The sequence below is a fragment of the Hakea prostrata genome, chromosome 10 (assembly GCF_041222555.1).
Source record: "Hakea prostrata isolate BN-2017 chromosome 10, UWA_Hpros_2, whole genome shotgun sequence".
In the NCBI taxonomy this organism is placed as follows: Eukaryota; Viridiplantae; Streptophyta; class Magnoliopsida; order Proteales; family Proteaceae; genus Hakea; species Hakea prostrata.
The window spans coordinates 5,751,039-5,776,685 of NC_142609.1; the positions used below are offsets into that span (position 1 = coordinate 5,751,039).

At 35.4% G+C, this 25,647-nt stretch overlaps 2 protein-coding genes across 2 annotated transcripts; both read right to left on the bottom strand.

Moving 5' to 3' along the window:
* Positions 1-2,287: 2,287 nt before the first annotated feature.
* On the bottom strand, positions 2,288-4,067 carry LOC149001682 (disease resistance protein Roq1-like). Its single transcript, XM_089137750.1, has 2 exons — positions 2,884-4,067; positions 2,288-2,614 (listed from the first exon to the last, which is right to left on the bottom strand). Exons 1-2 carry the CDS (start codon positions 3,646-3,648, stop codon positions 2,408-2,410), a joined length of 972 nt encoding a protein of 323 aa, XP_088993876.1. The 5' UTR covers positions 3,649-4,067; the 3' UTR covers positions 2,288-2,407.
* Positions 4,068-16,857: 12,790 nt separating this feature from the next.
* On the bottom strand, positions 16,858-17,304 carry LOC149001683 (TMV resistance protein N-like). Its single transcript, XM_089137147.1, has one exon. The coding sequence runs from the start codon at positions 17,302-17,304 to the stop codon at positions 16,858-16,860; it is 447 nt and encodes a 148-aa protein (XP_088993273.1).
* Between the last annotated feature and the right edge of the window lie 8,343 nt (positions 17,305-25,647).

Consider the following 25,647-nt stretch of genomic DNA (forward strand, 5'->3'; position numbering starts at 1 on the left):
ACTATTATAAATGATTTTATTAAAACCACATGTCTTTTAGTATGAATTATTGGTGTCTCTGTTATTTGAAGGAAGAAACCAACAAAACAACCGAGGTTTGGAGGATTTCCACTGTTTATATAATTGATTGACATATCTGCATGGATTCATTATTACAAGTGTATAAAATTAAGATATAGGTAGGAGGAATCCAATTATAAAAACTACTTGTTTGTCCTCTCTTCTTTCCAATTCAAAGATAACCAATTAAATCATGGAATTTGTTGGCGTTAAAGACAGGTCTCCAGGTTTTGAAAACTGGGAATTGGCAGTGAACAATTCTGATTTCCATCCATGATTCAAAAAACACAACTGATTCATATATACGGTTCTTGAATTTTTGACCATTGAATTTGGGTTCTTGAATTTTTGACCACTGAATTGCAAAACTCTGTTGCTAATTTTCTATCCCTACACTACAGGCCCACGCCAAAGTCTCAGAAGAAGTGACTCAAACAAATAAAGAATCTCAACAAAGCCAGACAAGAAGAAGCAATTGTCTGAGAGATATTTATAAACAGAATCGGAAGGATCACTAGCAAAGGAAAGTTAAGGGAGAAACCACCGAAAGCAGCAACAACAAAAATCTAAGCAGAAGCACGAAGAAACAGAGCTGAATTCTTGATGATCATCGTTGGCATGGTTGCTCGGCCTTGACATCTCTTCCTCTTCCTCTTCCTCTTCCTCCTGGAGATGAGACCCCCCATTCTTCTTGTTTGGTTTTACTTGGTCCCTCGTCCTCTTCCTCTTCCTTTCCTCCTCCTCTTCCTCTTCCTCTTCCTTTGTTTCAAACTGAAGAAATCTGCTACCATTAAAGCTGGATCGATAGGCTCTTGGTGGTTAGGTTCCCTACCCTGAAATAATAACTTCACGAATTTCAACCCTCCAATTGACAATGGAAGAGACTTATCTAAACACTCGATCTCTTGAATCACAATGGAATCTTTATCTTGCAGAGGAATCCCAAACCAGTCGAAGCCTTTGAAATGGTGAAGGCAGATCGTATCCCGTCTACTAGTGTACTCAAGGCCCGTAAATCTCAGCATATGTCTACACTTGGTCGCTTTATTTTTCTGGTGGATCGTAGCTGAAATACAAAAATCCAGGGATCCTGTAGTCTACCCATGTCAAACCGGTCCCTTCATCCCCGGCGGAATCTAAATACAAAGCACAAAATTAAACCCTTAGTGTCAGCACACAAGCGATAATCCTTCATAATTTCCTGTGAAGATGATGATGCTGGTAAGAGTAGCGTTCCCTGCAAAACAGAGAGAGAGAGAGAGAGAGAGAGAGAGAGTCAGCCAGCCTTAAAAGAAACTAAAAGTAAATGGAAGTAAGTATCCTATTCCTACCCAATATAATATAATATATATAGTTAGAAATAATCGATACGTGAATAAGAAGACAATAATTAACTACCTACTTACCTGCCCATGTATATTCCTCTTTGTATCTGTCATGTTAGGACACAGAGAACATGACCTCAACATGATCCAAGGATTCTCTAACCTCAAGGCCTGGAATCTCCTTCAGCTTTTCACAAGTTGAAAGCACCAATACCTTTAGACGTTTCAACCTTGAGATGTCGAATATTCGTACCAGTGAATCGCAATGAACGACACTCAAACTCAACTAAACTTGAGGGAGCCTCTGGGAGCTCTTTCCAACAGCTTGCATCAGCGTTGAGTTGTAATATCCTCAACTTGTTAAAGTGGGACAGATCACTGGCAAGGATTTCGGTTTCCAACTCATTCTCAACACCTCCAAATTTGAGAGCATTGAAAAATCATCAGGCAATTTCTCAAAGTTGACTCTCCCCAGATCAAGGGTATGCAAACACCTCATTCTCCCCATTGATCTTGGTAGCTTCAATGGTCCATGTCCCATGAATTGGTTAATGCATGAAGATTCTCCAATAATCCAATACTATTAGGGAACTTGTAAATGGTCTGAAGACAATATGGAGCTCAACCAAATTTTTTAGAGCACTAAAGTTAGGCAACTCAATGATTCGATTATAATTTCGAAGATTAAGACTTTTGAGCTGACTCAGTTGCCCAATGGATTCATCCAAAATTTTCAACTTTGAGCAATATGAGAGATCCAAATGCTCCAAATTAGGAAACCATGAAAAGTTTGGAGACTTAGATAGATTTGTACACCACGAAAGATTGAGGACTTTCAACTTTTCGAACCGCTATCACCAAAAAAAAAAAAAATAAATAATAAATCAAATATTTTACACCTAATTAATCAAGAAAACATAATAATCAAATAAGGAAAAAACTCAAATATTTTACCTTATTTTTATCTTGAGGGATAGTGTCCCAGAGTTGTTGAGTACTGGAGCATTTTAGTTGGAGATTAACTAGATCCTGTGATAAAAATTGGTTTGTATACCGTTATTGTGGCCTCTGTCCCATTTGAGCCATCTTAGCTTTGAAGGAAAGCTCCAAAAGTTTCCTGTGACAGTACTTGGAATGCGAAGAAATTCCAGATTGGACATCATCTCAAAGGGGTTGTGCCTTAAATGAACACGAATACGAGAAAGGTCCATGCTTTTCACCATGCTTGCCTACAATAAAAAAATTGTATAAGTAAATAGAAATCGGTCGACATGAGCAATTAATAAATAAATAATTGGCATTTACAAGGATGCACAAGAAAGTATCATGCCTTTGAACATGTTAATTTCCTAGAGTAGAAAAATAATCCAAGAAAAAGAAATTGGTGGATACTAGTGGAGTTGGTTCAAATCAATGTTACAAGTGTGGATCTTAAAGCACATGTAGTTTGTTACTCATGCCATGAGCATAAACAAAAAACTAAATGATTTAGTCTTACCTCGTTACTTTCTAACACTTGCAAGATATCATCTTGAGACCACAGCCTACTACGCATACTTGGATCTGTATGATTTTCTCCTTTGACAATTCCTCTTCCCATATCTCGGATTTGATCATGCATCTTCAAGACTGCTTGACCAAAAGTATCATTTTCAAATCTAATGAGGGATCGTTTAATTAATATGGGTATTGCAAACCTTGGATGATAGCCACGTGCTTCCCATATGGAAGTCACTACTTTTTTATCCCATCCAATAAAAAGGCATGCAGCATCAAGGAAAATTTCTTTCTGAAAACCATCTAGCTTATCAAAGCTTATCTTCAACCTTTTTTGGACATCTTCAGGTGGAATTTCTTTCAAGTATTGTAATGTACTTTTCCACTCTTCTACACTTGTTGCATTTGATAGCAAAGACCCAAGCACCTCTAGAGTTAGAGGTAATCCTCCTGAATATCTTGCCACGTCATTTGAAAGTTGCATACGGTCGTCTGGAGGTAGCTTACTTTCAAAGGCATGCAAACTAAAGAGTTGAAGAGATTGGTCATGATTTAACTCTGTAGGCCTGTATATTTTGTCTTTATGAACTTTAGCCTTATTCAAAATTTCCTCATCTCTGGTTGTTATTATAACCCTGCTTCCTTGACCAAACCAATTGGTTTCACCAATCAAAGCATCCACTTGTTCTTTACTATCTACATCATCAAGAACTATAAAAACTCTTTGTTTACAAAGTCTTTCTTTTATCAATTCTTTTTCCTGCATGGTGACTAGGTATGTCAATATTGTCTCAGTTTGAGGATATCTTTAAGAAGTTGTTGTTGCAAAGTCACTAGGCCCATGTTTTGCGATGCTTGTTCTCTGACATCTGAAATAAAGCTATGCTTGCTGAAGGTTGAAATGATGTGATTGTACACAGCCTTGGCAATAGTTGTCTTTCCAATACCTCCAAAACCCCAGATTCCCACAAAAAAAACATTGTTAGAATTAAAATCTAATAAAGATAACACATCATCTATAGGGGTTTCTATTCCGACTGGGTATTTACATACATCCAAGTGGGTGTTGTAGTTCAATTTACCCCAAACCCTCTTGACAACCAAATCAACTAGTTCTGCTTGATTCCTGCAAATTTCACACATGTATATACATATATAAATAAATGAGGAAAAGACAAATCTATATTTTTTTGGTTGGTGGGGGGTGGAAGAAAGCTTTTAATGGAATGGAAAGCCATCGACAATAAATAATAACTAAAATTTAGTTTAATTAAATAACATAAACATGCATCCTTGCTCACATAAATATAAATATCGTAGGAGTGATAATTGAGCACAATTATCACACAACTTCAATTACTGAGTGACTACATTGGAGGAGAAAAATAAAAAAATTCTATATTCAACCAACCAAATCTTGAGCTTGAAAGTTGAAACATATATAATCTAGATGATAAGTTGAAAATGGGTTTAATTTTTGAAAAATCATGAATCACTTTAGATCCAAAGGTAGCATCTAATATTGCATGGTGAGTAGTAGGTATCACATTAGAATATGTAGACGGACCATCAAATAAACATGTAATTTGTCAAATTAAGATGTGATAATGAACACTTACGTGGTATCATCAACAACTTCTCCTTTCAAATTTCCTACCACTTTTAAAGCATCCCTCCAGCCTTGTATGGTTTGGGGCTCGAAATTCTTCTTCTCATATTCCTGAAATGCTTCAGCAAAACTTCCCTCCTTCTGATTCCGAACATTTGATGGGTCAACCTTGAAAAATATAGGCAAGACCAATTGACCATTGGATTTATGGCATTCAACAATCTGAGCAAGCTCGATCAAGCACCATCTACTGTTTGCATAATTTTCAGAGAAGACAGGGATTGAGATTTTGGACCCATTAATCGCTGCAAGTAGTGTTGGGCCAATGGATTCTCCAGTCCATAAAGATTCACTATCGAGGAACACATTGATTCCTCTATCTTTCAGAGCTCTGTGAAGAAAACTAACAAATGCAAGGCGAGTATCTTCGCCCCTAAAACTGAGAAACACATCATAAGAAGAAGATTCAGTTGTAGGTAGAAGAAGAAGAAGAGGAAGCCATCAAGTATTTTGTTGGTTGAGAGAGAAGATGCGTTAACACTAACAGAGCTCTCCTCTCAACTCTCAAGAATGAACTCGCTGTATGTATCACTTTACATACAAGGAAGGAAGGTGCAATGACTGACTCTCCGGTCTCCGGATTTAAAATTTTCACTCAGATGTGACCTCGAATCTCTCAACCTGTTTTTTATATTAATATATTTTTGGTAATGATTAACCGGCCTGTTTGATATAACTAGGGCGAAGTCGAATAAGTGTATGTATGTTAAGGCATGCACAACTAAACCAAAACAAACCAAACCAAACCACGGTTGGACAACTCTTCTAACTTTTTATTATAACAAGCATCAGAGTTTCCATGGAATCCGTTTTAAGTCTTTTGAGACTAGGTAGGGCCTAGGAGATGCTACAAGTCTTGAAGACAGAATACGTAATTTCGTAATTTCCATGGCCCACTTGAATTTCATATATGGTTTTCACACGGATTAGTCTAAAGCAAGAGCTCTCATTATTCAAATTAGTCGTGCTTAGTCAGCAGTTTCCTAATGATGCTAAATTTGCCCGACACAACTTTCGAAAAGTAAGAAGAAAAAATGACAACTAACTTTTGCTTTTTCATAATGAACCATCGGATGCCAACTTTTCTTTTTCTATCATTCTTTTTATTTTTTTTATTTTTTTATTTTTTATTATTTCGAGTTGATTGGAGGAGAAAAGTGTCTAGACAACTTTTGTTAATTCCAATGCGGAAATTAGGGCGCGTTTGATAATGTTCTTAAAAAACGTTTCTGGCGTTCTTCTGTTTTTTGGGAACGGAAGAACGGGTTAGAGGCGTTTGATAAAACGGTTCGTTCTTCTGTTCTTTAAGAACGGACCAGTCAAAAAAGTGTTCTAAAGAACGCTTTTTGCAGAACATAAAAAAGATGCTTTTACTAAATAACAGAAACGAAAGTGTGATAAAATTGATTCAAATTGAAGCCTTAGAACAAGTTTATCAAACACCAACTTATTTTTCAACCTAAAAAAAAAAACACTAACATATTCTATTTAGTGTTTTAAAAATATTTTTAGTACGGATTTATCAAACGCCCATTTTCAAGTAAAGAACGGTCTTTTAGCACAGAAACATTAAAAATCGGTTTTGCATAAGAACTGGTTTCTCAGAACAGAAACGTTACCAAACGTATACATAATGTTGAAAATTTTAGAGCGCAAATCACCTTCCTTGAAGCACTTCTTTAATGTTTTCTCAACATAAATTTTACAGTCCCATATGAAATTCATTGAAAATTTCATTAAATTATTTTATCAATTTTAAACATAGGTTCCATACAAATAAATATGCATAAAAGTCCAACATGGGAAGTGTTTCAGACTCATAACTTTACAGGTGAGTGAATTATGTTGTTTCTCCAGGTAAGTTTTTTTTTTTTTGGTAAAAAGTAAAACACTTTATTCATAAACTTGAAGGAAACTACAGAAATACATAGCAAACAAAAGAAAGAAACATAAAGATGCATGAAATCACAAGATTTGATCCGAACCAAAGAGTGGAAATTAACCAGACTGTCATACATGCAATAGATAGGGTCATCTAAGCTAAGGGATGGGTCGAGCCCAAAAAACCCTTAGAATAATGGATGTAGCAGCTACAGTACCAATCAACGCCTGTGGAGACTACACCACAAAGGCGGACACAAACACAGATACGCCACAAGGGCAGAGATACAACACGCCATACGACACGGCCTGAAGACGGAAACAAAACACGCCACAAAAGCGGAAACACAATTGTGGCAGCAAATGGCGCTGGATTTCTCCAGGGCAAGTCAGCAGCCCCTAATAGTGCTAAATTGCCCGACAGAACTTTTGATAAGTAATCAGATAAATTGATAACCAACTTTGACTTTTTCATATTAGAGCATTGGATGCAAACTTTTCTTTTCTATACATCCGTAGAGGTCAGTATTAAAGTGTTGATGACAGAGATTACTTGGAAGACTCATCATGTACACGCAAACTTTGGGGAATGGAAAAAAAAAAAAAAAAAAAAAATATATATATATATATATATATATATATATATATATATATATATATATAGACAACTCACATGTATTCTAAGTTCAGATTTTAAACGTATAATCAGGGAACGAAGTTTCGCCGGGTAACGGACATCTCGGTGATATTTTGCCCCCAATTTTTTGGATATTTTTACTCAATAATTTTGATATATTTGATGCCTATTCTATTCTGATGCAAATATGTGGTAAATTTGAATTATTTCCTAAAAATTCTTCCATTTAAATTCTCCTACCTAGTCACATTTAATATGTTACTTTCTGAGGCCTATATCATTCGGACATAATTGGAATGATTATCCATTCACTCTAAAGATTCTATTATAAGAATATATAATTTTTCTTAATGACCAAAAATATGCGGCGATTCATTAAGAAAAACTCAATGTAAACAAGAATATATAATTTGAAATTTAATTTTTTTTTTAAGAATATATAATCACCATTTATTAATTTTGCGTAATACTTATATTCACAATAGTGGTTCTTGAAATTTAGGAGATGACCAAATGTGTATGGGGGGACGGGGGTGGGGGCAGGTTGGATGGAAATGATCTCCACACATCGAATATAGCACTGAGGTCAAAAAGAGTTTTTCTTTTTATTGTTTCGAGTTGATTGGGAGAGAAAAAGTGCCTAGGCAACTTCCACCTACTCCATTGTGGGAATTATAATGTAGATAACTTTAGAGTGTAGATCACCATTCCTGAAGCACTTCTTTGATGCTTCTCACCAAAAATTTACAAGTCCCATGTGAAATTCTTTGAGAGTTCACTTTCAACATATGCAGCCTCACACTTTCAATTGCCTAAAGCACACATTGAAGATGTTAGAAAGGCTATGGCTGATTGTATTTAAGGTCATAAAGTAAGTGAAGGAAAAATTCATTGGATCTCGTGGAAGAGATTGTGTAAGGCTAAGGAAAGAGGTGGACTAGGTTTGAGAGATCCTAACATGCATAATCGGGCCCTCCTTGCTAAAGTGGCCTGGAGGCCATGGCAAAATCCTAATCCTCTATGATAAACTAATGAAGGCAATATACTTCCCTAATTCATCCTTTCTTGAAGCTAAGGTGAGCAATTGTCCCTCATGGGCCTGTGCAGTCTACAAGGAGAGTCAGCAGATCATATCCTATTCTCTATTGTCCATTTTCTCGTGCAGTGTGGGTAGCCTGTGATCCAGACTTTGTGCTTCAAGAGGGCAGAGACTAGAGAGGTATCTCTCTTGACAATTCTCAGGAACTGGTCTAAAAACTCCTACAGTTTAATTTTGGGTCCTTACATGGAGATTCTATTGATCATGATTTTGAATCTTCAATATTCGATTTGCCCAATGAAATAAATCTTATTTCAATTTCAAACAAAGATTAGAAAAGTATCTCAAACATGCAATTAAAATCATAAGATTTAATTTAAGTCTAATCTTAGATCACTACACTTTTTTATCAATGAAACAAATTTTATTTCAATATCTGACAAAATCGTAATTGGATTTTTAATTGAAGCATCTGATCCTCACCACCTAACAAAATTGCAAGGTGAAAAAAAAAGTACTTGAATAATTCTAAGAAAGTAGTTGAATAAACAACATCAGGTGCCTATGTATGAGTCTAGATCTTCTCCGCTCGGCCTACCCATATAGTCATATACCCTACATTTACGTAAGTGTGGTACCCACTCATATAGGTCGGTAGGGAAGGGCAAGGCAAAGCAGGGTAGTGTGGATCCCACATTCATGTGAGTATGGAGTGTACAGTTGTATGGACATGCTGAGTGGAGAGGATCCAAATTCCCTACCTCATTATCTTTGTCAAGATGTACTAGTAGTCTCTTCATAGCCATCGTCACCTCATCTGCATCTAAGTGTCTCATTTTATTTGATCGATCAAGAGATAAAGCTACTGATCTATACTTGATCATCATTGACATGGAGATGAACCCTTCTCTTCTCAGCCTTGACATCTCTTCTTCTTCCTCTGTTCGTACAACTTTAGAGAAAGAGCTGAATTCTTCTTCTTGGGTTTTACTTGGTATGTTGTACCAACTAAAGAAATTTGCTACCATTAAAGTTGGATTGACGGGCTGTTTGTGGTAAGGTTCTCGGGTTAAAATCCTCCGCGGTGCTCATCTGAGTGGCCATCCAGCGGCCGCTACAGATGAGTGCCGTTTGTCATTTTTAAACATCTTGTTCGTTGGTTGATTACCATTGTATTTCTCCGTGAACTGTGTAAAGTGAACCCGGTTCTAAGTCCAACGGGCTTATTCAACCACACCCTCGACTCACTTTAAGAAATTATAATAGAGGGGGCAAAAAAAAAAAAAAAACCCTATATCGAACAAATCTCAAGCTCTTGTCTATCGTCTTCACACAATGTTGCAGTCACCGGTTGAGATGTGAGTGCAAATAAAAAGATGCTCTGTTACCTTTTCAAATACATAAATCCTTTCTTTCCCATTGTAATACATCTTAATAAATTTCGATTTTACTTTCTTTCCATTATGGATTAAGGGAACAGATGCTGCATTGAATCGGTTTCCATGAAATTCAAACCTATCAATTAAGAATTCAGACTAGATGCACCATCCAACCCAAAATCTATGTAGTAGCAACTGTTTCTCCTTTACTGAAGGAAGATTTTGATCCGATCGTATTTGGCGAATCCTTCTCCGATGCAACTGCACACTTCCCTTTCTCTCATTCTTATTAATTTTCTTCTGCCCACACTCAAACTACAGAATGCTCTATCACCTTTGCAGATTTCTTGCCACCCACTTCTCAAGTCACAATTTTATTAAATGGGTTTATCTTTGAAGAACAGGAAATCATGATTAAACACCAAAAAAGAATTTCATTTTCTAAATTGAAAAGTGCATGACCAAACATCGCTTGATATAACTGCATCTCTTGAGTCATAATGGTATCTTTGGTTATCTTGTTGCTAGTTTTCAGTCTCGTGAAGTTGGTTTTGTAGCCAGAGAGGCAAATTCAATAGTTGATAATCTAGCAAGGAGGAACTTGTCTTCCTGGGGAGAGACAATTGTGTCTGTTTCCACTCCGTGATTGGGGGATCTTGTATCAATTCTTCCACCCGTTTTCCTCTTGTATAAATTTATAATTTACCAAAAAATAGCAGGTCCTTTGTTTTTCCCTCGATGGAATGCATCTTGTAAAAATCGCGATCCCAATAGGGAGGATGATGGGATGGTAAATCAACTTTTTAAGGCGTTGCCTGCCTCTGATACCATCTTCTACTCTATCCCTGATGCCTTTGAAAACATTCACTTAGACACCGTGCCAAGATAAAAGAAAACTGTATTCTGATTAGTGATGATAAAGCTCTTTAAAAATGTTTTGATTTGAAGTTCTTAGTCAAAACCATTCAAAATGTTTTGATTTGGATGCTCTAGTCAAAACCATCTGCAACCATTTTGTTGTTAATGAAACTTGATGTGAACATAGAATCTCCTTGATGCAAACCATGATCACATTTACCTAATCATCTTTTGATTCCGTCCTTTGCTCAACAAATGATATCAATTCCAGAATCAGGGTTCAGCTCTACTCTTGTTGGATCTCTTCCTGTAGGCATTGATGGAGTTTCAAGAATAGTAGCATCTGACTTTCTTTTAGTATATTTCAATATCTAACTTTCTTTTATTATTCAACATTGAATTCACTTCTTTACATTTTTTAATTTTTTTTTTCTTCTTTTTTTGGGATATGAATTTACATTTTATAATTCTATCGAATGAATAACAGTACAAGAAATGCTTTAGAGGTTTTTCTTGAAGGTGTTCCCTTTCTCTTTTCTTTTTCTTCATACAATGTAATGTCGATGGAGGTCTACATAATAATATGTTATACAGAAATCATCAAAATCAAGAGTACTAAACAACCTCACATATATTCATCCAAAAAAGAATAACCACAAATGGTAATTGTATGGGTACGAAATCAGGCCAGTTCAGCTTTTGGTCTATTTCTTTTTGGGTTCGAAGATACTATGGGGTTCAGTCAGCCACCTTGGGTTTTCATGTATACACATAAAAACACTGATAATCTTTGGGGTTATTATTGGACTGGTGTCAGTTGTTATGAGAATCAACCTGGTTTTTAGTTTCAATCCAATCCCATTTTCTTGGATTTTACTGTTCAGTAGAACCCCAATCTGAAATAACGGTTCAATTTGGTACAGAGAAAACGTCTCTAAGTTATAAGGTATTCTTCAAATTTTTAATTTCAAAATTGATCTCTTATGACTGTTATAAGATCTTTGGGATGGTTCTAAAATTTAGGATTTCTCCAAAACATGCTTTGGTACTAGTTCTGAATCTTGTAACATTTTTAAAATATCAAGTTTCTAATAAAAATTTGAAGCACTACTACAACAAAGTTTCCAAAACATGGTTTTCAAATTTCTAGCTAATGTCAACTCTCTTAATGTTCACTTTCAATTGTATTTTTTGAGGGTAATATTCACTCTTTGTTATACAGGGCGACTTTTATATTCTGCTTCTATTCAATTTGTTGGTAAGAGTCTCAACTGATCTCTGTTTAGAACCTCAATTACATGCATCGATTCTACAACATCTGAATTGTCTCGTCCCCAAGTAAAATTCTTGTGTTGCTCCATCAGTGCAAATGTGGTGGATGAGTTCTCATCAAATAAATCATCTACTCTAAAAACTAGACATACCTATCGTTTGTTAGTAACAATGTGTAATTGCTATGATTTTCTAAAGAAATACACCTACATGATAGTTTTCTCAATCAACAAGTAACATATCTTGCCCTTTTAGTATAGTGGTGATAACTTTATGATGCGGTTCAAGAGACTTAGATTTGAATCTTAGCTACAACATCATAACCATGCCATTTTTCAATCTTGCTTATGAATGAGGTTTATTTCATGGCTATTGGGTGAACTCTCTTTGCATTGAGCACTGAATATGTTCTTGGTACAAGAGCATTTGATAATACTAGAAAACATTATTCATCTCCGAAAGAGATGAAAGAGTTCTTGCTTATAGAGGGAAGACAAATCTGATACCCCTAGGGAATTGTTGATCCCATTTCAGTCATATAGGGGTGGGGGTTGTTCCTCATGGTTAGAAAAGTGATTCGGTATGAGTTTGATACGGTCTTGGGTTTTTTAACTTGTAAGCCAGTTTATGGGGTTGAGTTCTCCCAAGTTCGTATTTTCACCATATGTTAGGAATTTTTCTTCGAGTAGTAATCTGTGCTTGTTTCTTAGCCATTTTCCACTTCCATTTATTGTCCGATTTCTTTATAAATGATTATTAAGTAGCGCCGTTTATATGTGTTTTAGTATGAATTACTGGTGGTCTTTTAGTATGAAATTTCGCTTCGCGCTTGTGTGTCTGTTATTGATTTTGCTGGTATTTGAAGGAATAAAACCAACAAAACAACGGAGGTTTTTTTTGGAGGATTTCCCCTGTTTATATAATTAACATATCTGGTTTCTTAAAAGTATATAAAATTAAGATATAGGTAGGAATCCAATTAAAAACAATTTGTTTGTCCTCTCTTCTTTCCAATTCAAAGATAACCAATTAAGTCACGGAATTTGGATTCGGTTAAAGAAAGGTTCTCCAGGTTTTGAAAACTGGGAATTGGCAGTGAACAATTCTGATTTCCATGATTGAAAAAAACACTGAACTGATTCATACGGTTCTTGAATTTTTGACCACGGAAATTGCAAAACTCTGTTGCTAATTTTCTATCCCTAGAGGCCCACGCCAAAGTCTCAAAGAACCGACTGAAACAAATAGATCTCAGAAGAAGTGACTCAAACAAATAAAGAATCTCAACGAAGCCGGACAAGAAGCAATTCTCTGAGAGAGATTTATAAACAAAATCGGAAGGATCACTAGCAAAGGAAAGTTAAGGGAGAAACCACCGAAAGCAGCAACAACAACAACAATCGAAGCAGAAGCAGAAGCACGAAGAAATAGAGCTGAATTCTTGATCATCGTTGGCATGGTTGGTCGGCCTTGACATCTCTTCCTCTTCCTCCTCCTCCTCCTCCCCCTCTTCCTCTTCCTCTCCTCCTCCTCCTCCTCCTCCTCTTCCTCTTCCTCTCCTCCTCCTCTTCCTTTTTTTCATACCAACTGAAGAAATCTGCTACCATTAAAGCTGGATCAATAGGCTCTTGGAGGTCAGCTTCCCTGCCCTGAAATAATAACTTCACAAATTTCAGCTCTAAACTGAATAGTGCAAGACCAGACTTTGTTTGATATAACTGCATCTCTTGAATCACAATAGTATCTTCGTGTTGCAGCGGAATCCCAAACCAGACAAAGCCTTTGAAATGGTGAAGGCAGATCGTATCTTGTCTAGTGGTGTACTCAAGGCCTGTAAATCTCAGCGTATGTTTACACTTGATTGCTTTATTTTTCTGGTGGATCGTAGTAGAAATATGTAAATCCACAGACTCTGGCAAACCCTCTTCATTCCGCTTCTCATCCATGAATCTAAATACGACGCACAAAATTAAACCCTTACTATCAGCACACAGGCGAGATTCCTGTATTTTCTGTGAAGATGATGCTAGTGAGCGTAGCGTTCCAAAAACAAAGAGAGGACAGCTTTAAAAGAAACTAAAGTAAATGGAATATCCCGCACAGTATAATAGTTAGTTCCCACTTCCCATTATTAGAATAATCGATATGTGAAGAAGACAATGAGACTGAAATAATTAAGTACCTACCTGCCCATGTATATTCCTCTTTGTATCTGTTATGTTAGGACAGCGAGCGACCTCAATACGATCCAAGGATTCTGTACCCTCAAGGCCTTGAATCTGCTTCAGCTTTTCACACCACCAAAAACTTAATACCTTTAAATGTTTCAACCTTGAGATGTCGAATGTTCGCACCAGTGAATTGCAATGGACACACTTAAGCTCAACTAAACTTGAAGGAACCTCTGGGAGCTCTTCCAACATGGTGCATCGAAGAAGGTTTAATATCCTCAAATTCTGAAAGTGGGACAGATCTATTGGGAAAGGTTTCAATTTCCAAGTCATTCCCAACCTCTCTAAATTTGAGAGCTTTGAAAAATCATCAGGCAATTCTAAAATATTGGCTCCATGCATATCAAGGGTATGCAAGTGCCCCATTTTCTCCATCGATCTTGGTAGCTTCAATAGTCGACTTTGCCTTGAAATACTTAACACCTGAAGATTCTCCAATAATCCAATACTGTCAGGAACTTTGTATGTGTGTTCAGAATGAACATGCCTAGTCAAGTGGAGCTCAACCAAATTTTTTAGATCACCAGTGAAGTCAGGCAACTCCATGGTTTGACGACAGTTTTGAAGATTAAGACTTTTGAGCTGACTTAGTTGCCCAATGGATTCATCCAAATTTTCCAGCTTCCGGCAGCATGAAAGATCCAATTGCTCCAAATAAGGAAACCATGAAAAGTCTGGAGACTTAGGTAGATTATCACAATCACCAAGAATGAGAACTTTCAACTTTTGGAACCGCTGTAATAAGAAAAAGGAAAACATACACCTAATCAAGAAAACATAATAATCAAATAAGGAAGGAAAAACTCAAATATTTTACCTTATTTTTATCTTGAGGGGCAGTATCCCAGGCTTGTTTAATCCGGTAGGCCTGATAGTTTGAGATGAACTAGACCCTTGTGATAAAAATTGGTCGGTATAATGTCCCAGGAACAGCTTCCCCACCTGAAGCATTTTAGCTTTGAAGGAAGGCTCCAAAATTTTTCTCTATGACATTTCTAAGAAATTTCAAGAAATTCCAAATTGGACATCATATCAAAGTGTTTTTGATGTAAACAAATAGGTGACATGCCAGTAGGAATGACCAAGCTTTCTACCATACTTGTTCCCTACAATAGAAAAATTGTCCAAGTAAATAGAAATATGTGGATATTAACAAATAATAATCTGAGAAAAGGAAATTGGTGGATACTAATGGAGTTGGTCCAAATCAATGTTTTCATTGCTTTTTGTACAGTGTTATTGTGGCATGAGCATATTACATAGATCCAAGGTAAATGCTTCGTGGATCACTAAGAGGTGTTGGTCTTCCAATCAATGTTACAAGTGTGGGTCTTAAAGTATACAAAGTGTTACTCATGGCATGGGCAAAAAAATAAAAATAAAAAAATGTAAATGCTTTAGTGTTACCTCGCTACTTTCTAGTGCTTGCAAGATATCATCATGAGACCACAACCTACTACGCTTACTTGGATCCCTACGATTGATTCTCCTCGGACAATTCCTCTTCCCATGTCTCGAATTTGATCATGCATCTTCAAGACTGAATGACCACGTTCATCTTCAAATTTAAGGAGGGATCGTTTGACTAATATGGATATTGGAAACTTTGGTTGATAGCCACGTGCTTCCCATATGGAAGTCACTACATCTTTATCCTTTCCAATAAAAAGGCATGCAGCATCAAGGAAAATTTCCTTGTGATAATCATCCAGCTTATCATAGCTTATCTTCAACCTTTTTTGGACATCTTCATGAGGAATTTCTTTCAAGTACTCTAATGTACTTTCCCAATCTTCTATGCTTGACTTGCGTCTGATAGCAAAGACCCAAGCACCTCTAGAGTTAGAGGTAATCCTCCTGAATATCTTGCCACGTCACTTGAAAGTTTCATACAGTTGTCTGGAGGTAAATCACTTGCAAAGGCATGCAAACTAAAGAGTTGAAGAGACTGGGGATGATTTAACTCTTGAGGGCTGTATACTTTATGAACTTTAGCCTGATCCAAAATTTCTTTATCTCTGGTTGTTATTATAACTCTGCTTCCTACACCAAACCAATTGGTTTCACCAATCAAAGCATCTACCTGTTCTTTACTATCTACATCATCAAGAACTATAAAAACTTTTTGTTTACAAAGTCTTTTTTGTATCAATTCTTTTCCTACATGGTGATTAGGTATGACAATATCGTCCAGTTTGAGGATATCTTTAAGAAGTCGTTGTTGCAAAGTCACTATGCCCATGTTTTGTGATGCTTGTTCTCTGACATCTGAAATAAAGCTATGCTTGCTGAAGGTTGAAATGATGCGATTGTACACAGCCTTGGCAATAGTTGTCTTTCCAATACCGCCAAAACCCCAAGATTCCCACAAGTAGAACATTGTTATAATCAAAATCTAATAAAGATAGCAAATGATTGATAGGTGTATCCATTCCTGTTGGGTGTTTACATACATACAAGTAGGTGTTGTGGATCAATTCACCCATAACCCTTTTGACAACCAAATCAACTAGTTCTTCTTGATACCTGCAAATTTCACACACATATACATATATATAATAAATGAGAAAAAAAAATTAAGAAATTTAAAGTTTTCAACGGAATGGAAAGCCGTCAACAATAAACAATAGCTAAAATTTAGTTTAACTAAATAACACAAACATGCATCCTTGCTCACATAAGCATAAATATCATAAGAGTGATAATTGAGCACAATTATCATGCAACTTCAGTTACTAATTGACTGACTACGGGATTGCAGGAGAAGAGGAAATCGTAAATTCTATACCCAAAGCAACCAAATCTTGGGCTTGAAACGATATATGGACGATCAATCTAGATGATAAGTTGAACATGGTTTTAATTAAATTATTGAAAAATCATGAATCACTTTAGATCCAAAGGTAGCATCTAATATTGCATGGTGAGTAGTAGGTATCACATTAGAATATGCAGACGGACCATCAAATAAACATGTAATTTGTCAAATTAAGACATGATAATGAACACTTACGTGGTATCATCAACAACTTCTCCTTTCAAATTTCCTACCACTTTTAGGGCATTCCTCCACCCCTCTATGGTTTGGGACTCGAAATTGTTCTTCTCATATTCCTGAAATGCTTCAGCAAAACTTCCCTCCTTCTGATTCCGAACATTTGATGGGTCAACCTTGAAAAATATAGGCAAGACCAATTGACCATTGGATTTATGGCATTCAACAATCTGAGCAAGCTCGATCAAGCACCATCTGCTGTTTGCATAATCTTCAGAGAAGATAGGGATTGAGATTTTGGACCCATTGATCGCTGCAAGTAGTGTTGGGCCAATGGATTCTCCAGTCCATAAAGATTCACTATCGAGGAACACATTGATTCCTCTATCTTTCAAGAGCTCTGTGAAGAAAACTAACAAATGCAAGGCGAGTATCTTCGCCCCTAAAACTGAGAAACACATCATAAACAGAAGATTTAGTTGTGGTGGAAGAAGAAGAGGAAGCCATCAAGTATTTTGTTGGTTCAGAGAGTAACAGAGCTCTCCTCTCAACTCTCAAGAATGAACTCGCTGTAGGTATCACTTTACAGACACAACTAAAATTTTAAATTGCAGATCAGCTCTCCTAAAACACTTCTTGAATGATTTCTCACCACAAATTTTGTAAGTCTCTTGTGAAATTCTTTAAAAATTCTATTATTGAATTATTTTTATCAATTTTAAGCGTGGTCCCATACAAATAAATATGTATAAAAGTCCAACATGAGAACTGAGAAGTGATTCAGACTCGGTAACTTTACAAGTCAGGTCCACTAATAATGATGAATTGTAGGACACAACTTTGGAATAGTAATCAGAAAAAGTGAACCAACTTTGGCTTTTTCATAATAGTGCATTGGATGCGAACTACAAGTCATTGTTAAAGTGTTGATGACAGAGATGACTTGGAAGACTCACAGAGAAAATGTTAACTCAAGAATTACTTTACATACAGTGTAGGTGCAAATGCAATGACTGACTTCTGGTTTAATTTGGAAGACTCATCATGTGCTTGCAATTTTGGAGGGGAAAAACAAAAAAAACTTATAATCCTAAGTTCAGATTTTAACCGTAAAATCCTGTAGAATGATGAATACCTGAACAGAAATTATTTTAAATTACATGCAACTCTTGTAATCAATGAAACTCAATGTGAACAAGGAATCTTCTTGGCATATTACCAATTATTATCACATTTGTTGAATCTTCCTCCCGCATGATTTCATTTATCAATTTCAAGAATCATAAAAAGAAAAACGTTGCCTCCTTCTTCGTCGAGACATCATATTAAGGACTGCGCTTAGGTTTTTCTTCTAGAGATTCGTTGCTCATCAAGCAAACATTTCTCTTGTAATGAGCATCCAAACCATAATTGTGCTGTTAAGAGATAGAAAGAGATGTAGGGGAAGGAAGGAATTTAGAGGAGGATAGTTTAGGAGTTTTGAAAATACACTGGATGTTGAGCCATTGCCTAACCCCATTATTGGTAGAAGTGTGTTTCATGTATCATTTTGAAATGTGAGGGGCATAAACCTTGTATAATAAAATACAAAAGTGTAGACATAATAGTTTGCAAACGTATCTTGGTCCTTGTTTTGATGGATTTTTTTGAAGTCTTTCATAGATTGAAGTTAAACTTTCCAAACTTCTTGTGAAGGCATAAGATAATATTTGTGAAAAACGGTATTTTTAATTTTATTTTTTGTTTTCGTAACATGGATTCCAAACCTTTGCCCCTATTATATTCCCGGGATTCTATAACCTTGTAAACCAAGTTTATGCAGAGATTGTATGAGAATTGACAACCACTCAATTTTCACAGAAAGCAGTAAAAACCACCAAGAGGGCATCAGTGATGCTCACTTTTGCTGTACTTGTGGATCGAATGCTATTCAAGTTGCTTTCACCTTATTAAGAGGGTAACTAGGTAAGTCAAGATGACAAAAAACAGGAACTTTCGCTGTACTTGTGGATCGAGTATATTCAAGTTGCTTTCACCTCATTAAAGATAGGGTGATCAAAACCATTCCACGACCATAACATCCAATTGTGGACAGAAACTCTTGCAGGAAAAGGTCCCAAAGGGACAGATTTAAGAACAAAACCATCTCGCCACAAAATTGTATCTGTAGTTATAAGATAGGGTGATCAAAAAAACAACCAAGATACAAGATAGGGTGATCAAAAGTCAAGATGAAAGAGGACTTCCTAACTTGTGGTGTTAAGTAGTTCCAACTTAGTCGAGTTTGATGGCAATCCCCGTCAGCAGGTTTTTTGCATAATACTTTTCCTTCCTCTACTGTTACACTAGAAAGTCTAAAACAAAAAAAATGTACAGGCAAATCACAGGTAGCTGAATTTTTCTGAGTATGAACTCAACATTACGTTGTGTATGAGTAATGAATTAATTAATACAGTAGCCAAAGAAGCTTCACTTAGAATCAATGCAATATACCTTATGATGTGTGATGTGAAAGGAATTCATTATATAAAACCCTAGCTGTGTTTGTTTGCAAAGGTGGGATGGGAAAAAAAAAAAAAATGGGTTTCATGTGTAGTGGGGTGAGGAAGAAGGAAAGAAAAGAAAAAGGTTTTGTGAAAAAGTGATAGTGGTGGATCTCACTTTTTACTTTTCTCAACTTTTTCACAAAGTCCCACCAAATATATGGGGTTTTAAAATGATTTGGGGTGGGAAAGTTGGGTTGCCACATCACCAACTTTTTACTTTTCTATCACTTTCCTTTCCTAAACAACCAAACAATCTATCATTTTGGGATTTAAGGAAAAAGTAAAAAATCTACATTTTTTACAAGAATTTTTCCACCCCACCTTTATTCCAACAAACAAACACAGCCTAAAGAAAGGGATCCTCTTTAGTGTAAATCCAATATCCCATGCAAGGGTGTCAACGGTGCGGTTTGGAGCTCTTTTTTATCGTTTGCTGAAAACCCACCGACTCAAACCAACCCATTTAAAAGATAACGGTTTCGGTCCGGTTTCGGTTTGGTGCGGTTTCGGTTCGGGTTGACTAACAGTTTGGCCTAATGGATTGGATTTAGTTAGGCTAACGGTTTGAACTAAATTAAAAATCAATATTGAAATTTACTTTTATTTTTTCCTCAACTCCAAATCCTAATTTTTCACACACAAAACTACAAAAGATAGAGGATGAAGACTCCAAGTAGATCCAACAATAAGTGATGGCATTAGCTTGATCCAAACCACCCTCCACCCTCAAATAAAGAATTTAAATTTTTATATCATGTGTAGACGGTTAAACAGCGTTAACGATTAAGATTAAAACTTAAGAGTTAAGAGTTATCAATTAAGACTTTTAAATTTTAAAATAATAAAACTAAATGAAATTTGAAAATTAAAAAGTTAACGATTAAGATTAAGACTTAAGAGTTATTAATTAAGACTTTTAAATTTTAAAATAATAAAACTAAATGAAATTTAAAAAAAAAAAACTTAAAACTTAAACTGTTAAACGTGTTAAACACTCAACTCTCAACTACTCAAACTCGAGTCTCAACGTCTCAAACACCAAAATTCATGGATCATTAATTACATTTAAACAATACCAAAAAAAATTAATTACATTTAATATTTTAATTTTATGTAAACGACTAACGGGTTGACGGGCCCGCACACGGGCTAGGCCGGGCCAGCCCAAAACCGTTCGGGCTGAGGACCCTCAGCCCAATTACGGCCCACTAAGGATCGGTTCGGGCCGGTTCGGTTATATTTTAATGGTTTGGGTTGAAAATTGACACCCCTAATCCCATGCATTTCTCATTCTCTTTTTTATCAGTTTGAGATTGACAAAAATGTTAAGAGATATTTTCACCCGTTCTTTTGCAGGACATGCAAAGAATGGTAATACTACATCAACTTTGTATAGAACAATAATTTTTGGTACTCAACCCTCAGGCTCCAGCCAACGTCATATGTTCTTTTTCTTCTATTTTTTATTATTTTAAACTAAGAAAAAAATGGCAAGGGGCAAGGCTGGGGCATGTTTTTGTGAAATCATCATTTTGCCCACCCAAATTAGTAGTAAATTTTCCTATCTGAGATGCATACAACCAAGATTTTTTGATTGGATCTAGAGATGGGATTGTTCCAGCTGACTTTGATGATTTGATGTGTATTTCTTCAGGGTTGGTTTTTCCTAGGAACTAGAAGCACTCACTGTGTTCTAAGTAGACTTGTAAATGGATCGGTTTCAGCTTAGATACACCAATATCTGAATTCGAATCCGAATCCGAATAGCAAAACCACTATCTGAATCAGGCAGAGACATCCGAATTTGAATTTGAAACTTTATCGGATATCCGATAATAATCCAATTAGATAAACTATCCGATTATTGATTGGTGATTGTCATTCTTTTAATTTTTTATTACCGATTACTAGTTTCCGAATCCAATTATTAGCTCATTTTTTAGAGATAAATGTTTTTTTTTTTTTGGTTTGCCTTCCCCGGTTTATAAACCGATGGTTCGACCCGCGTCACACACCTGGCTGTGGTGGGTGAGTCTCCCAACGGGGATTTTTAGCATTTACAAGAATACCAATTATTAGCTCATTTTGGTAGAGATAAATGTTTAATACTTTACTCTAACCTAATAATTTCCAATTTCCGATTATCCGGTTACCGATTACCAATTTTCAAATCCGATAATGATCAATTTTCAGAGAAAAAAAGTTGAATTCTTTTATTTATAAGGACATATTTTTATCTGGATATTATCTAACCCAAATTTGGTTACTTAGTGGACGGATATGAATATTTTTCAATAAGAAAATTTTCGGATACGGTCCATACGGATACCCTTAAACAAATACAAATGTGAATTCGAAGGTGGATTTCGGCTATCCATTTATAGGTCTAGTTCTAAGCCGTGATTCATGCAAGGAAATAGAAAGCGCTAGGCAAATTTGAATGTCATGAATGGGACTGGTGGTACAAGATCTGTTATGTTGTGACCCAAGCTTTTGTTCCCAACTTTGAATATGTACCTACATTGACATATTTTGGTTGGCAACTTGAATGACTCATTTTTTAAGATCTGTAATAGAAGTGGAAGGCTTGAGTTGATGGGTTAGTCCATTTATCTGATTGGAGTTTGTATACGTGTACCTTATGTTCCCCTACAAGATTATTGAGAGATTTGAATTTTTTTACGATTTAGGGTTTTAGGTGAGGATTCTTGGAACCCCATTCTTGGAGATTGGTGGTGATCGAGAGATCCCTACTATTTATTTATTTTACATAGTGAAAAGCTCTTACTAGTCGTTTATGGGACGTAGCACACCACATTGGTGTATCTTTTTTAATTCATTATTTCTTGGTGTTTATTTTAACAAATTAATTTCAAAGTTCTTAGTTATTTTCATTCTGTATACATATAGCTTCAACATCAAAGAAATATGATATTGAAAAATTCGACGGGAACATAGATTCAATTTATGGCAAGTTTAACTATTGGCAATTCTTACTCAGCAAGGAGAGGAAAAAAATTCCATATTTGGGAAGACAAAGAAACATGAGGCTGTGTCTGAAGATGACTGGAATGATATGAATGATCGAGCCTCATCGCGATTCAATTATGCGTATTGAATGGAATTCTACAAAAAAAATTATCTCAGCAAAGACAGCAATAGAATTGTAGTCAGCCTTGAAAAGTTTGTACTTTACAAAATCCCTCACTAATAGGTTGAGGTTAAAGCAGTAGTTATATACTTTACGTATGGGTGACGGTAATTCTTTTAAATTTTACTACTTTTAATTCTATTGTTATTGATATGCAAAAGATAGATATTTATTTATTATAACAAAGATAGATGTTAAAATTAAGGATGAAGACTTAGCATTATTATTGTCATGTTAATATTTGTGAAAAACTAAAAATGTCTTCATAATTTTATTTTTCATTTTTGTAACATGGATTCCAAGCCTTTGGCCCAATTATTCTCACAACTCCTACAACAGTATAAACCAAGTTATACCGAAAATGTATGAGAAATGAAAACCAATCGATTTTCACTGCTTTTATTTTCACCGAAAGCAGTGAAAATCACTAAATACCTTAGTACGAATGACCCCAAAAGTATATGAAATCGAACTCAACAATCGATCCATATCTTGACAACTTGACTGCACCTTTGGAATTAAAAGGAACGAAGGCCCCTACATAATACCTCTTTTGCAAGAAGAAAAAGAAGATGAAATAAAGGGTCCCCTTGATGTTGAAATTGAAGTTGCATTACATAGAAAATTGAACCTAAACATTCAATCTAGAAACTAGAATCCCACAAAGCAATCAAAGAAAACTGGAGAAAGCCTAAATAAACTAAAGAGAAAGAAAAAGTGTAAACAACCTAAATAAATAAAGAGAAAAGAAAGTGTGCTTCTCCAAAGCTCCAAAAAAAGATCTTCTTGCTGGAGTATGCTCTCATTTTATAAAATAATTTCTTAGATTACATGGGATATGATTCTTGACAGAGTTTGAATCAAACTCAGAGTTCCTATCTGACTCAACCAATGAGGGTTTTGGCGTACTAATCGGACTGACTTAGAGAGATCAAATGCACAATTTCACTGTTGGATTTGAAGATCAAGAAGTCATGAAGTTCTCCTCAAAAAATCAGTTCGATTGAACACCAGATGACCATTCGATGAAGGGCTTGATCGAAACTGGACAAACACACTCAAAAATTGGATTTTCCCCTCTTCCTTCTCTAAATATGATTCTTTTTCCTCTTTTTCCTTTTTTGATTGACTCAAATATAATATAAAATATTGAAGCATACAAGGACTCTTTCTCTCCATGTTTTTTTTTATATCTAAAATATTTTGGAGTTGGCCCATAATCACATCTTTAGCCCATCATGCTCCAGATAAAGTCTATTTCCTCACTTGAGAATATGAACGGATCTCTTGACTTGTATGCATGTTTCATACCCAAAACTCCAAATGTTTGCTTAAATCTTAAAAAGTCCTAAAATCTACAAAAACAAGATAAAACCCAAAATAGCTCCACTTTAAGTGTATAAAATGCATGCTTTATGCCCTAAGATTTCACATATAAATATGTTTATCACACCACTGCGTCGAATGACCAGTTGCAACAGCTTTGATCCCCTCAAAATGTAACAAATATTACAAGTTACAAAACATGTCTGTAGAAATATTATATTAGAGATAATAGGGCGAATGTCTGGGGCACAGCTTATCAGAGAAGCTTTTCATTTCAATAAATTAATGGGCTTGGATGACACCGATTCTTTGAAGAGCAAAACAAAACAAAACAAAAAATCAACTTCTCATTGTTTCATTTGAAGCTTTTTGGTTCTGTGAACCAAACTTTGATGAGAACGTATGCTTCTAAGGGGTTCACACCAAATTGGTTTCCCATCTTATATTCGACTCCCCATTCTCCAAAATTTTCAGCCTAAAAAACATGGCATAGTCATACCAGTGACCAAGAAATCATAATGCATACAATCAAATTCAACAAAACCAAAGGAAATCTCTGGGTGCTCATCCAATAAGTTTTGATTTCTTCATCTTTTTTCAAGTCCAACAACTCCTCTAAATTTGAGAGCATCACAATATTATTAGGAAATTTTAAAATGTTGGTTCGAAGCAGATCATCAATGCTTCACAAGCATCTCAACCAGGAATATGTTTTCAATTTCCATACAAACATGTTGAATATGAAAATCCATTTAGTTACTAAGAGGTTGGGAAAAGTACGTCGACCTACAAATGAGATCTTATGCGTAAAGACTCCCAAAGTTTAATTATAGATCCTTAAATGGAGATTCTATTGATCATGATTTTTAATCTTTCACTATGCTACTTGCTCGATAAATCTTATTTCAATTTCAAAGAAAGGTTTGAAAAGTATCTCAGACCTGCGATTAAAATCATAAGATTTAATTTAAGATCTTTACAAGGAGTTAATATTGAGCGTGATTTTTAATCTTTACTATGCATATTTATCAATGAAACAAATTTTATTTCAATTTCAGACTAGATTGTAATTGGCTTTTTGAAACATCTGATCCTCCACCCAACCTAAAAGTAGGGTGTAAATGGATGACCGAAATTCACTTTCGAATTTGCATTCACATTGGTTTAGGGGTATTCGAATCCGTCCGATTACTAATAGGATGTAGATATGATATACCATTTTCTTACAGATTATTATCCATCCATTAAAATTATCCGATTGAGTTACTTATTTATATTTATTTTTCTTATTTTTATAAATTTTTTACCTTGTGATATGTAACTATTTTTCTAGATTTTATACTAAATAGCAATCAAAGATGCTAAATTATTAAATTTCAAACCTAGCCCTTACAAATAAAATGGTAAAGATGTAAACAGGTAGTCGAAAACTTGTATTCAATCTGTATTCATGCCCATTAAGAATAATCTAGTTAAGAAAATAATTATCTAATTATCATTCGAATCCAACTGAATCCATCCAAAAACTGATAGGATATTATCTGAATCCGTCCAAATTTAATGGAATGTGGATATGGTATTACCACTATCTGATCTAAATTCGAAATCCGTTTACACCCGTATCCTAACAAGAGTGCAAGGTGAAAAAAAGAAAAGAAAAACATAATGTAAATGAAAAATAAATTATTTTTATTACTAAAAGGATCATTTTATTAAAAAGTGAAAAGAAAAATTACAATCATACAATCAAAGAGCCATCCTTCAAAGCCGCAACATCAGTT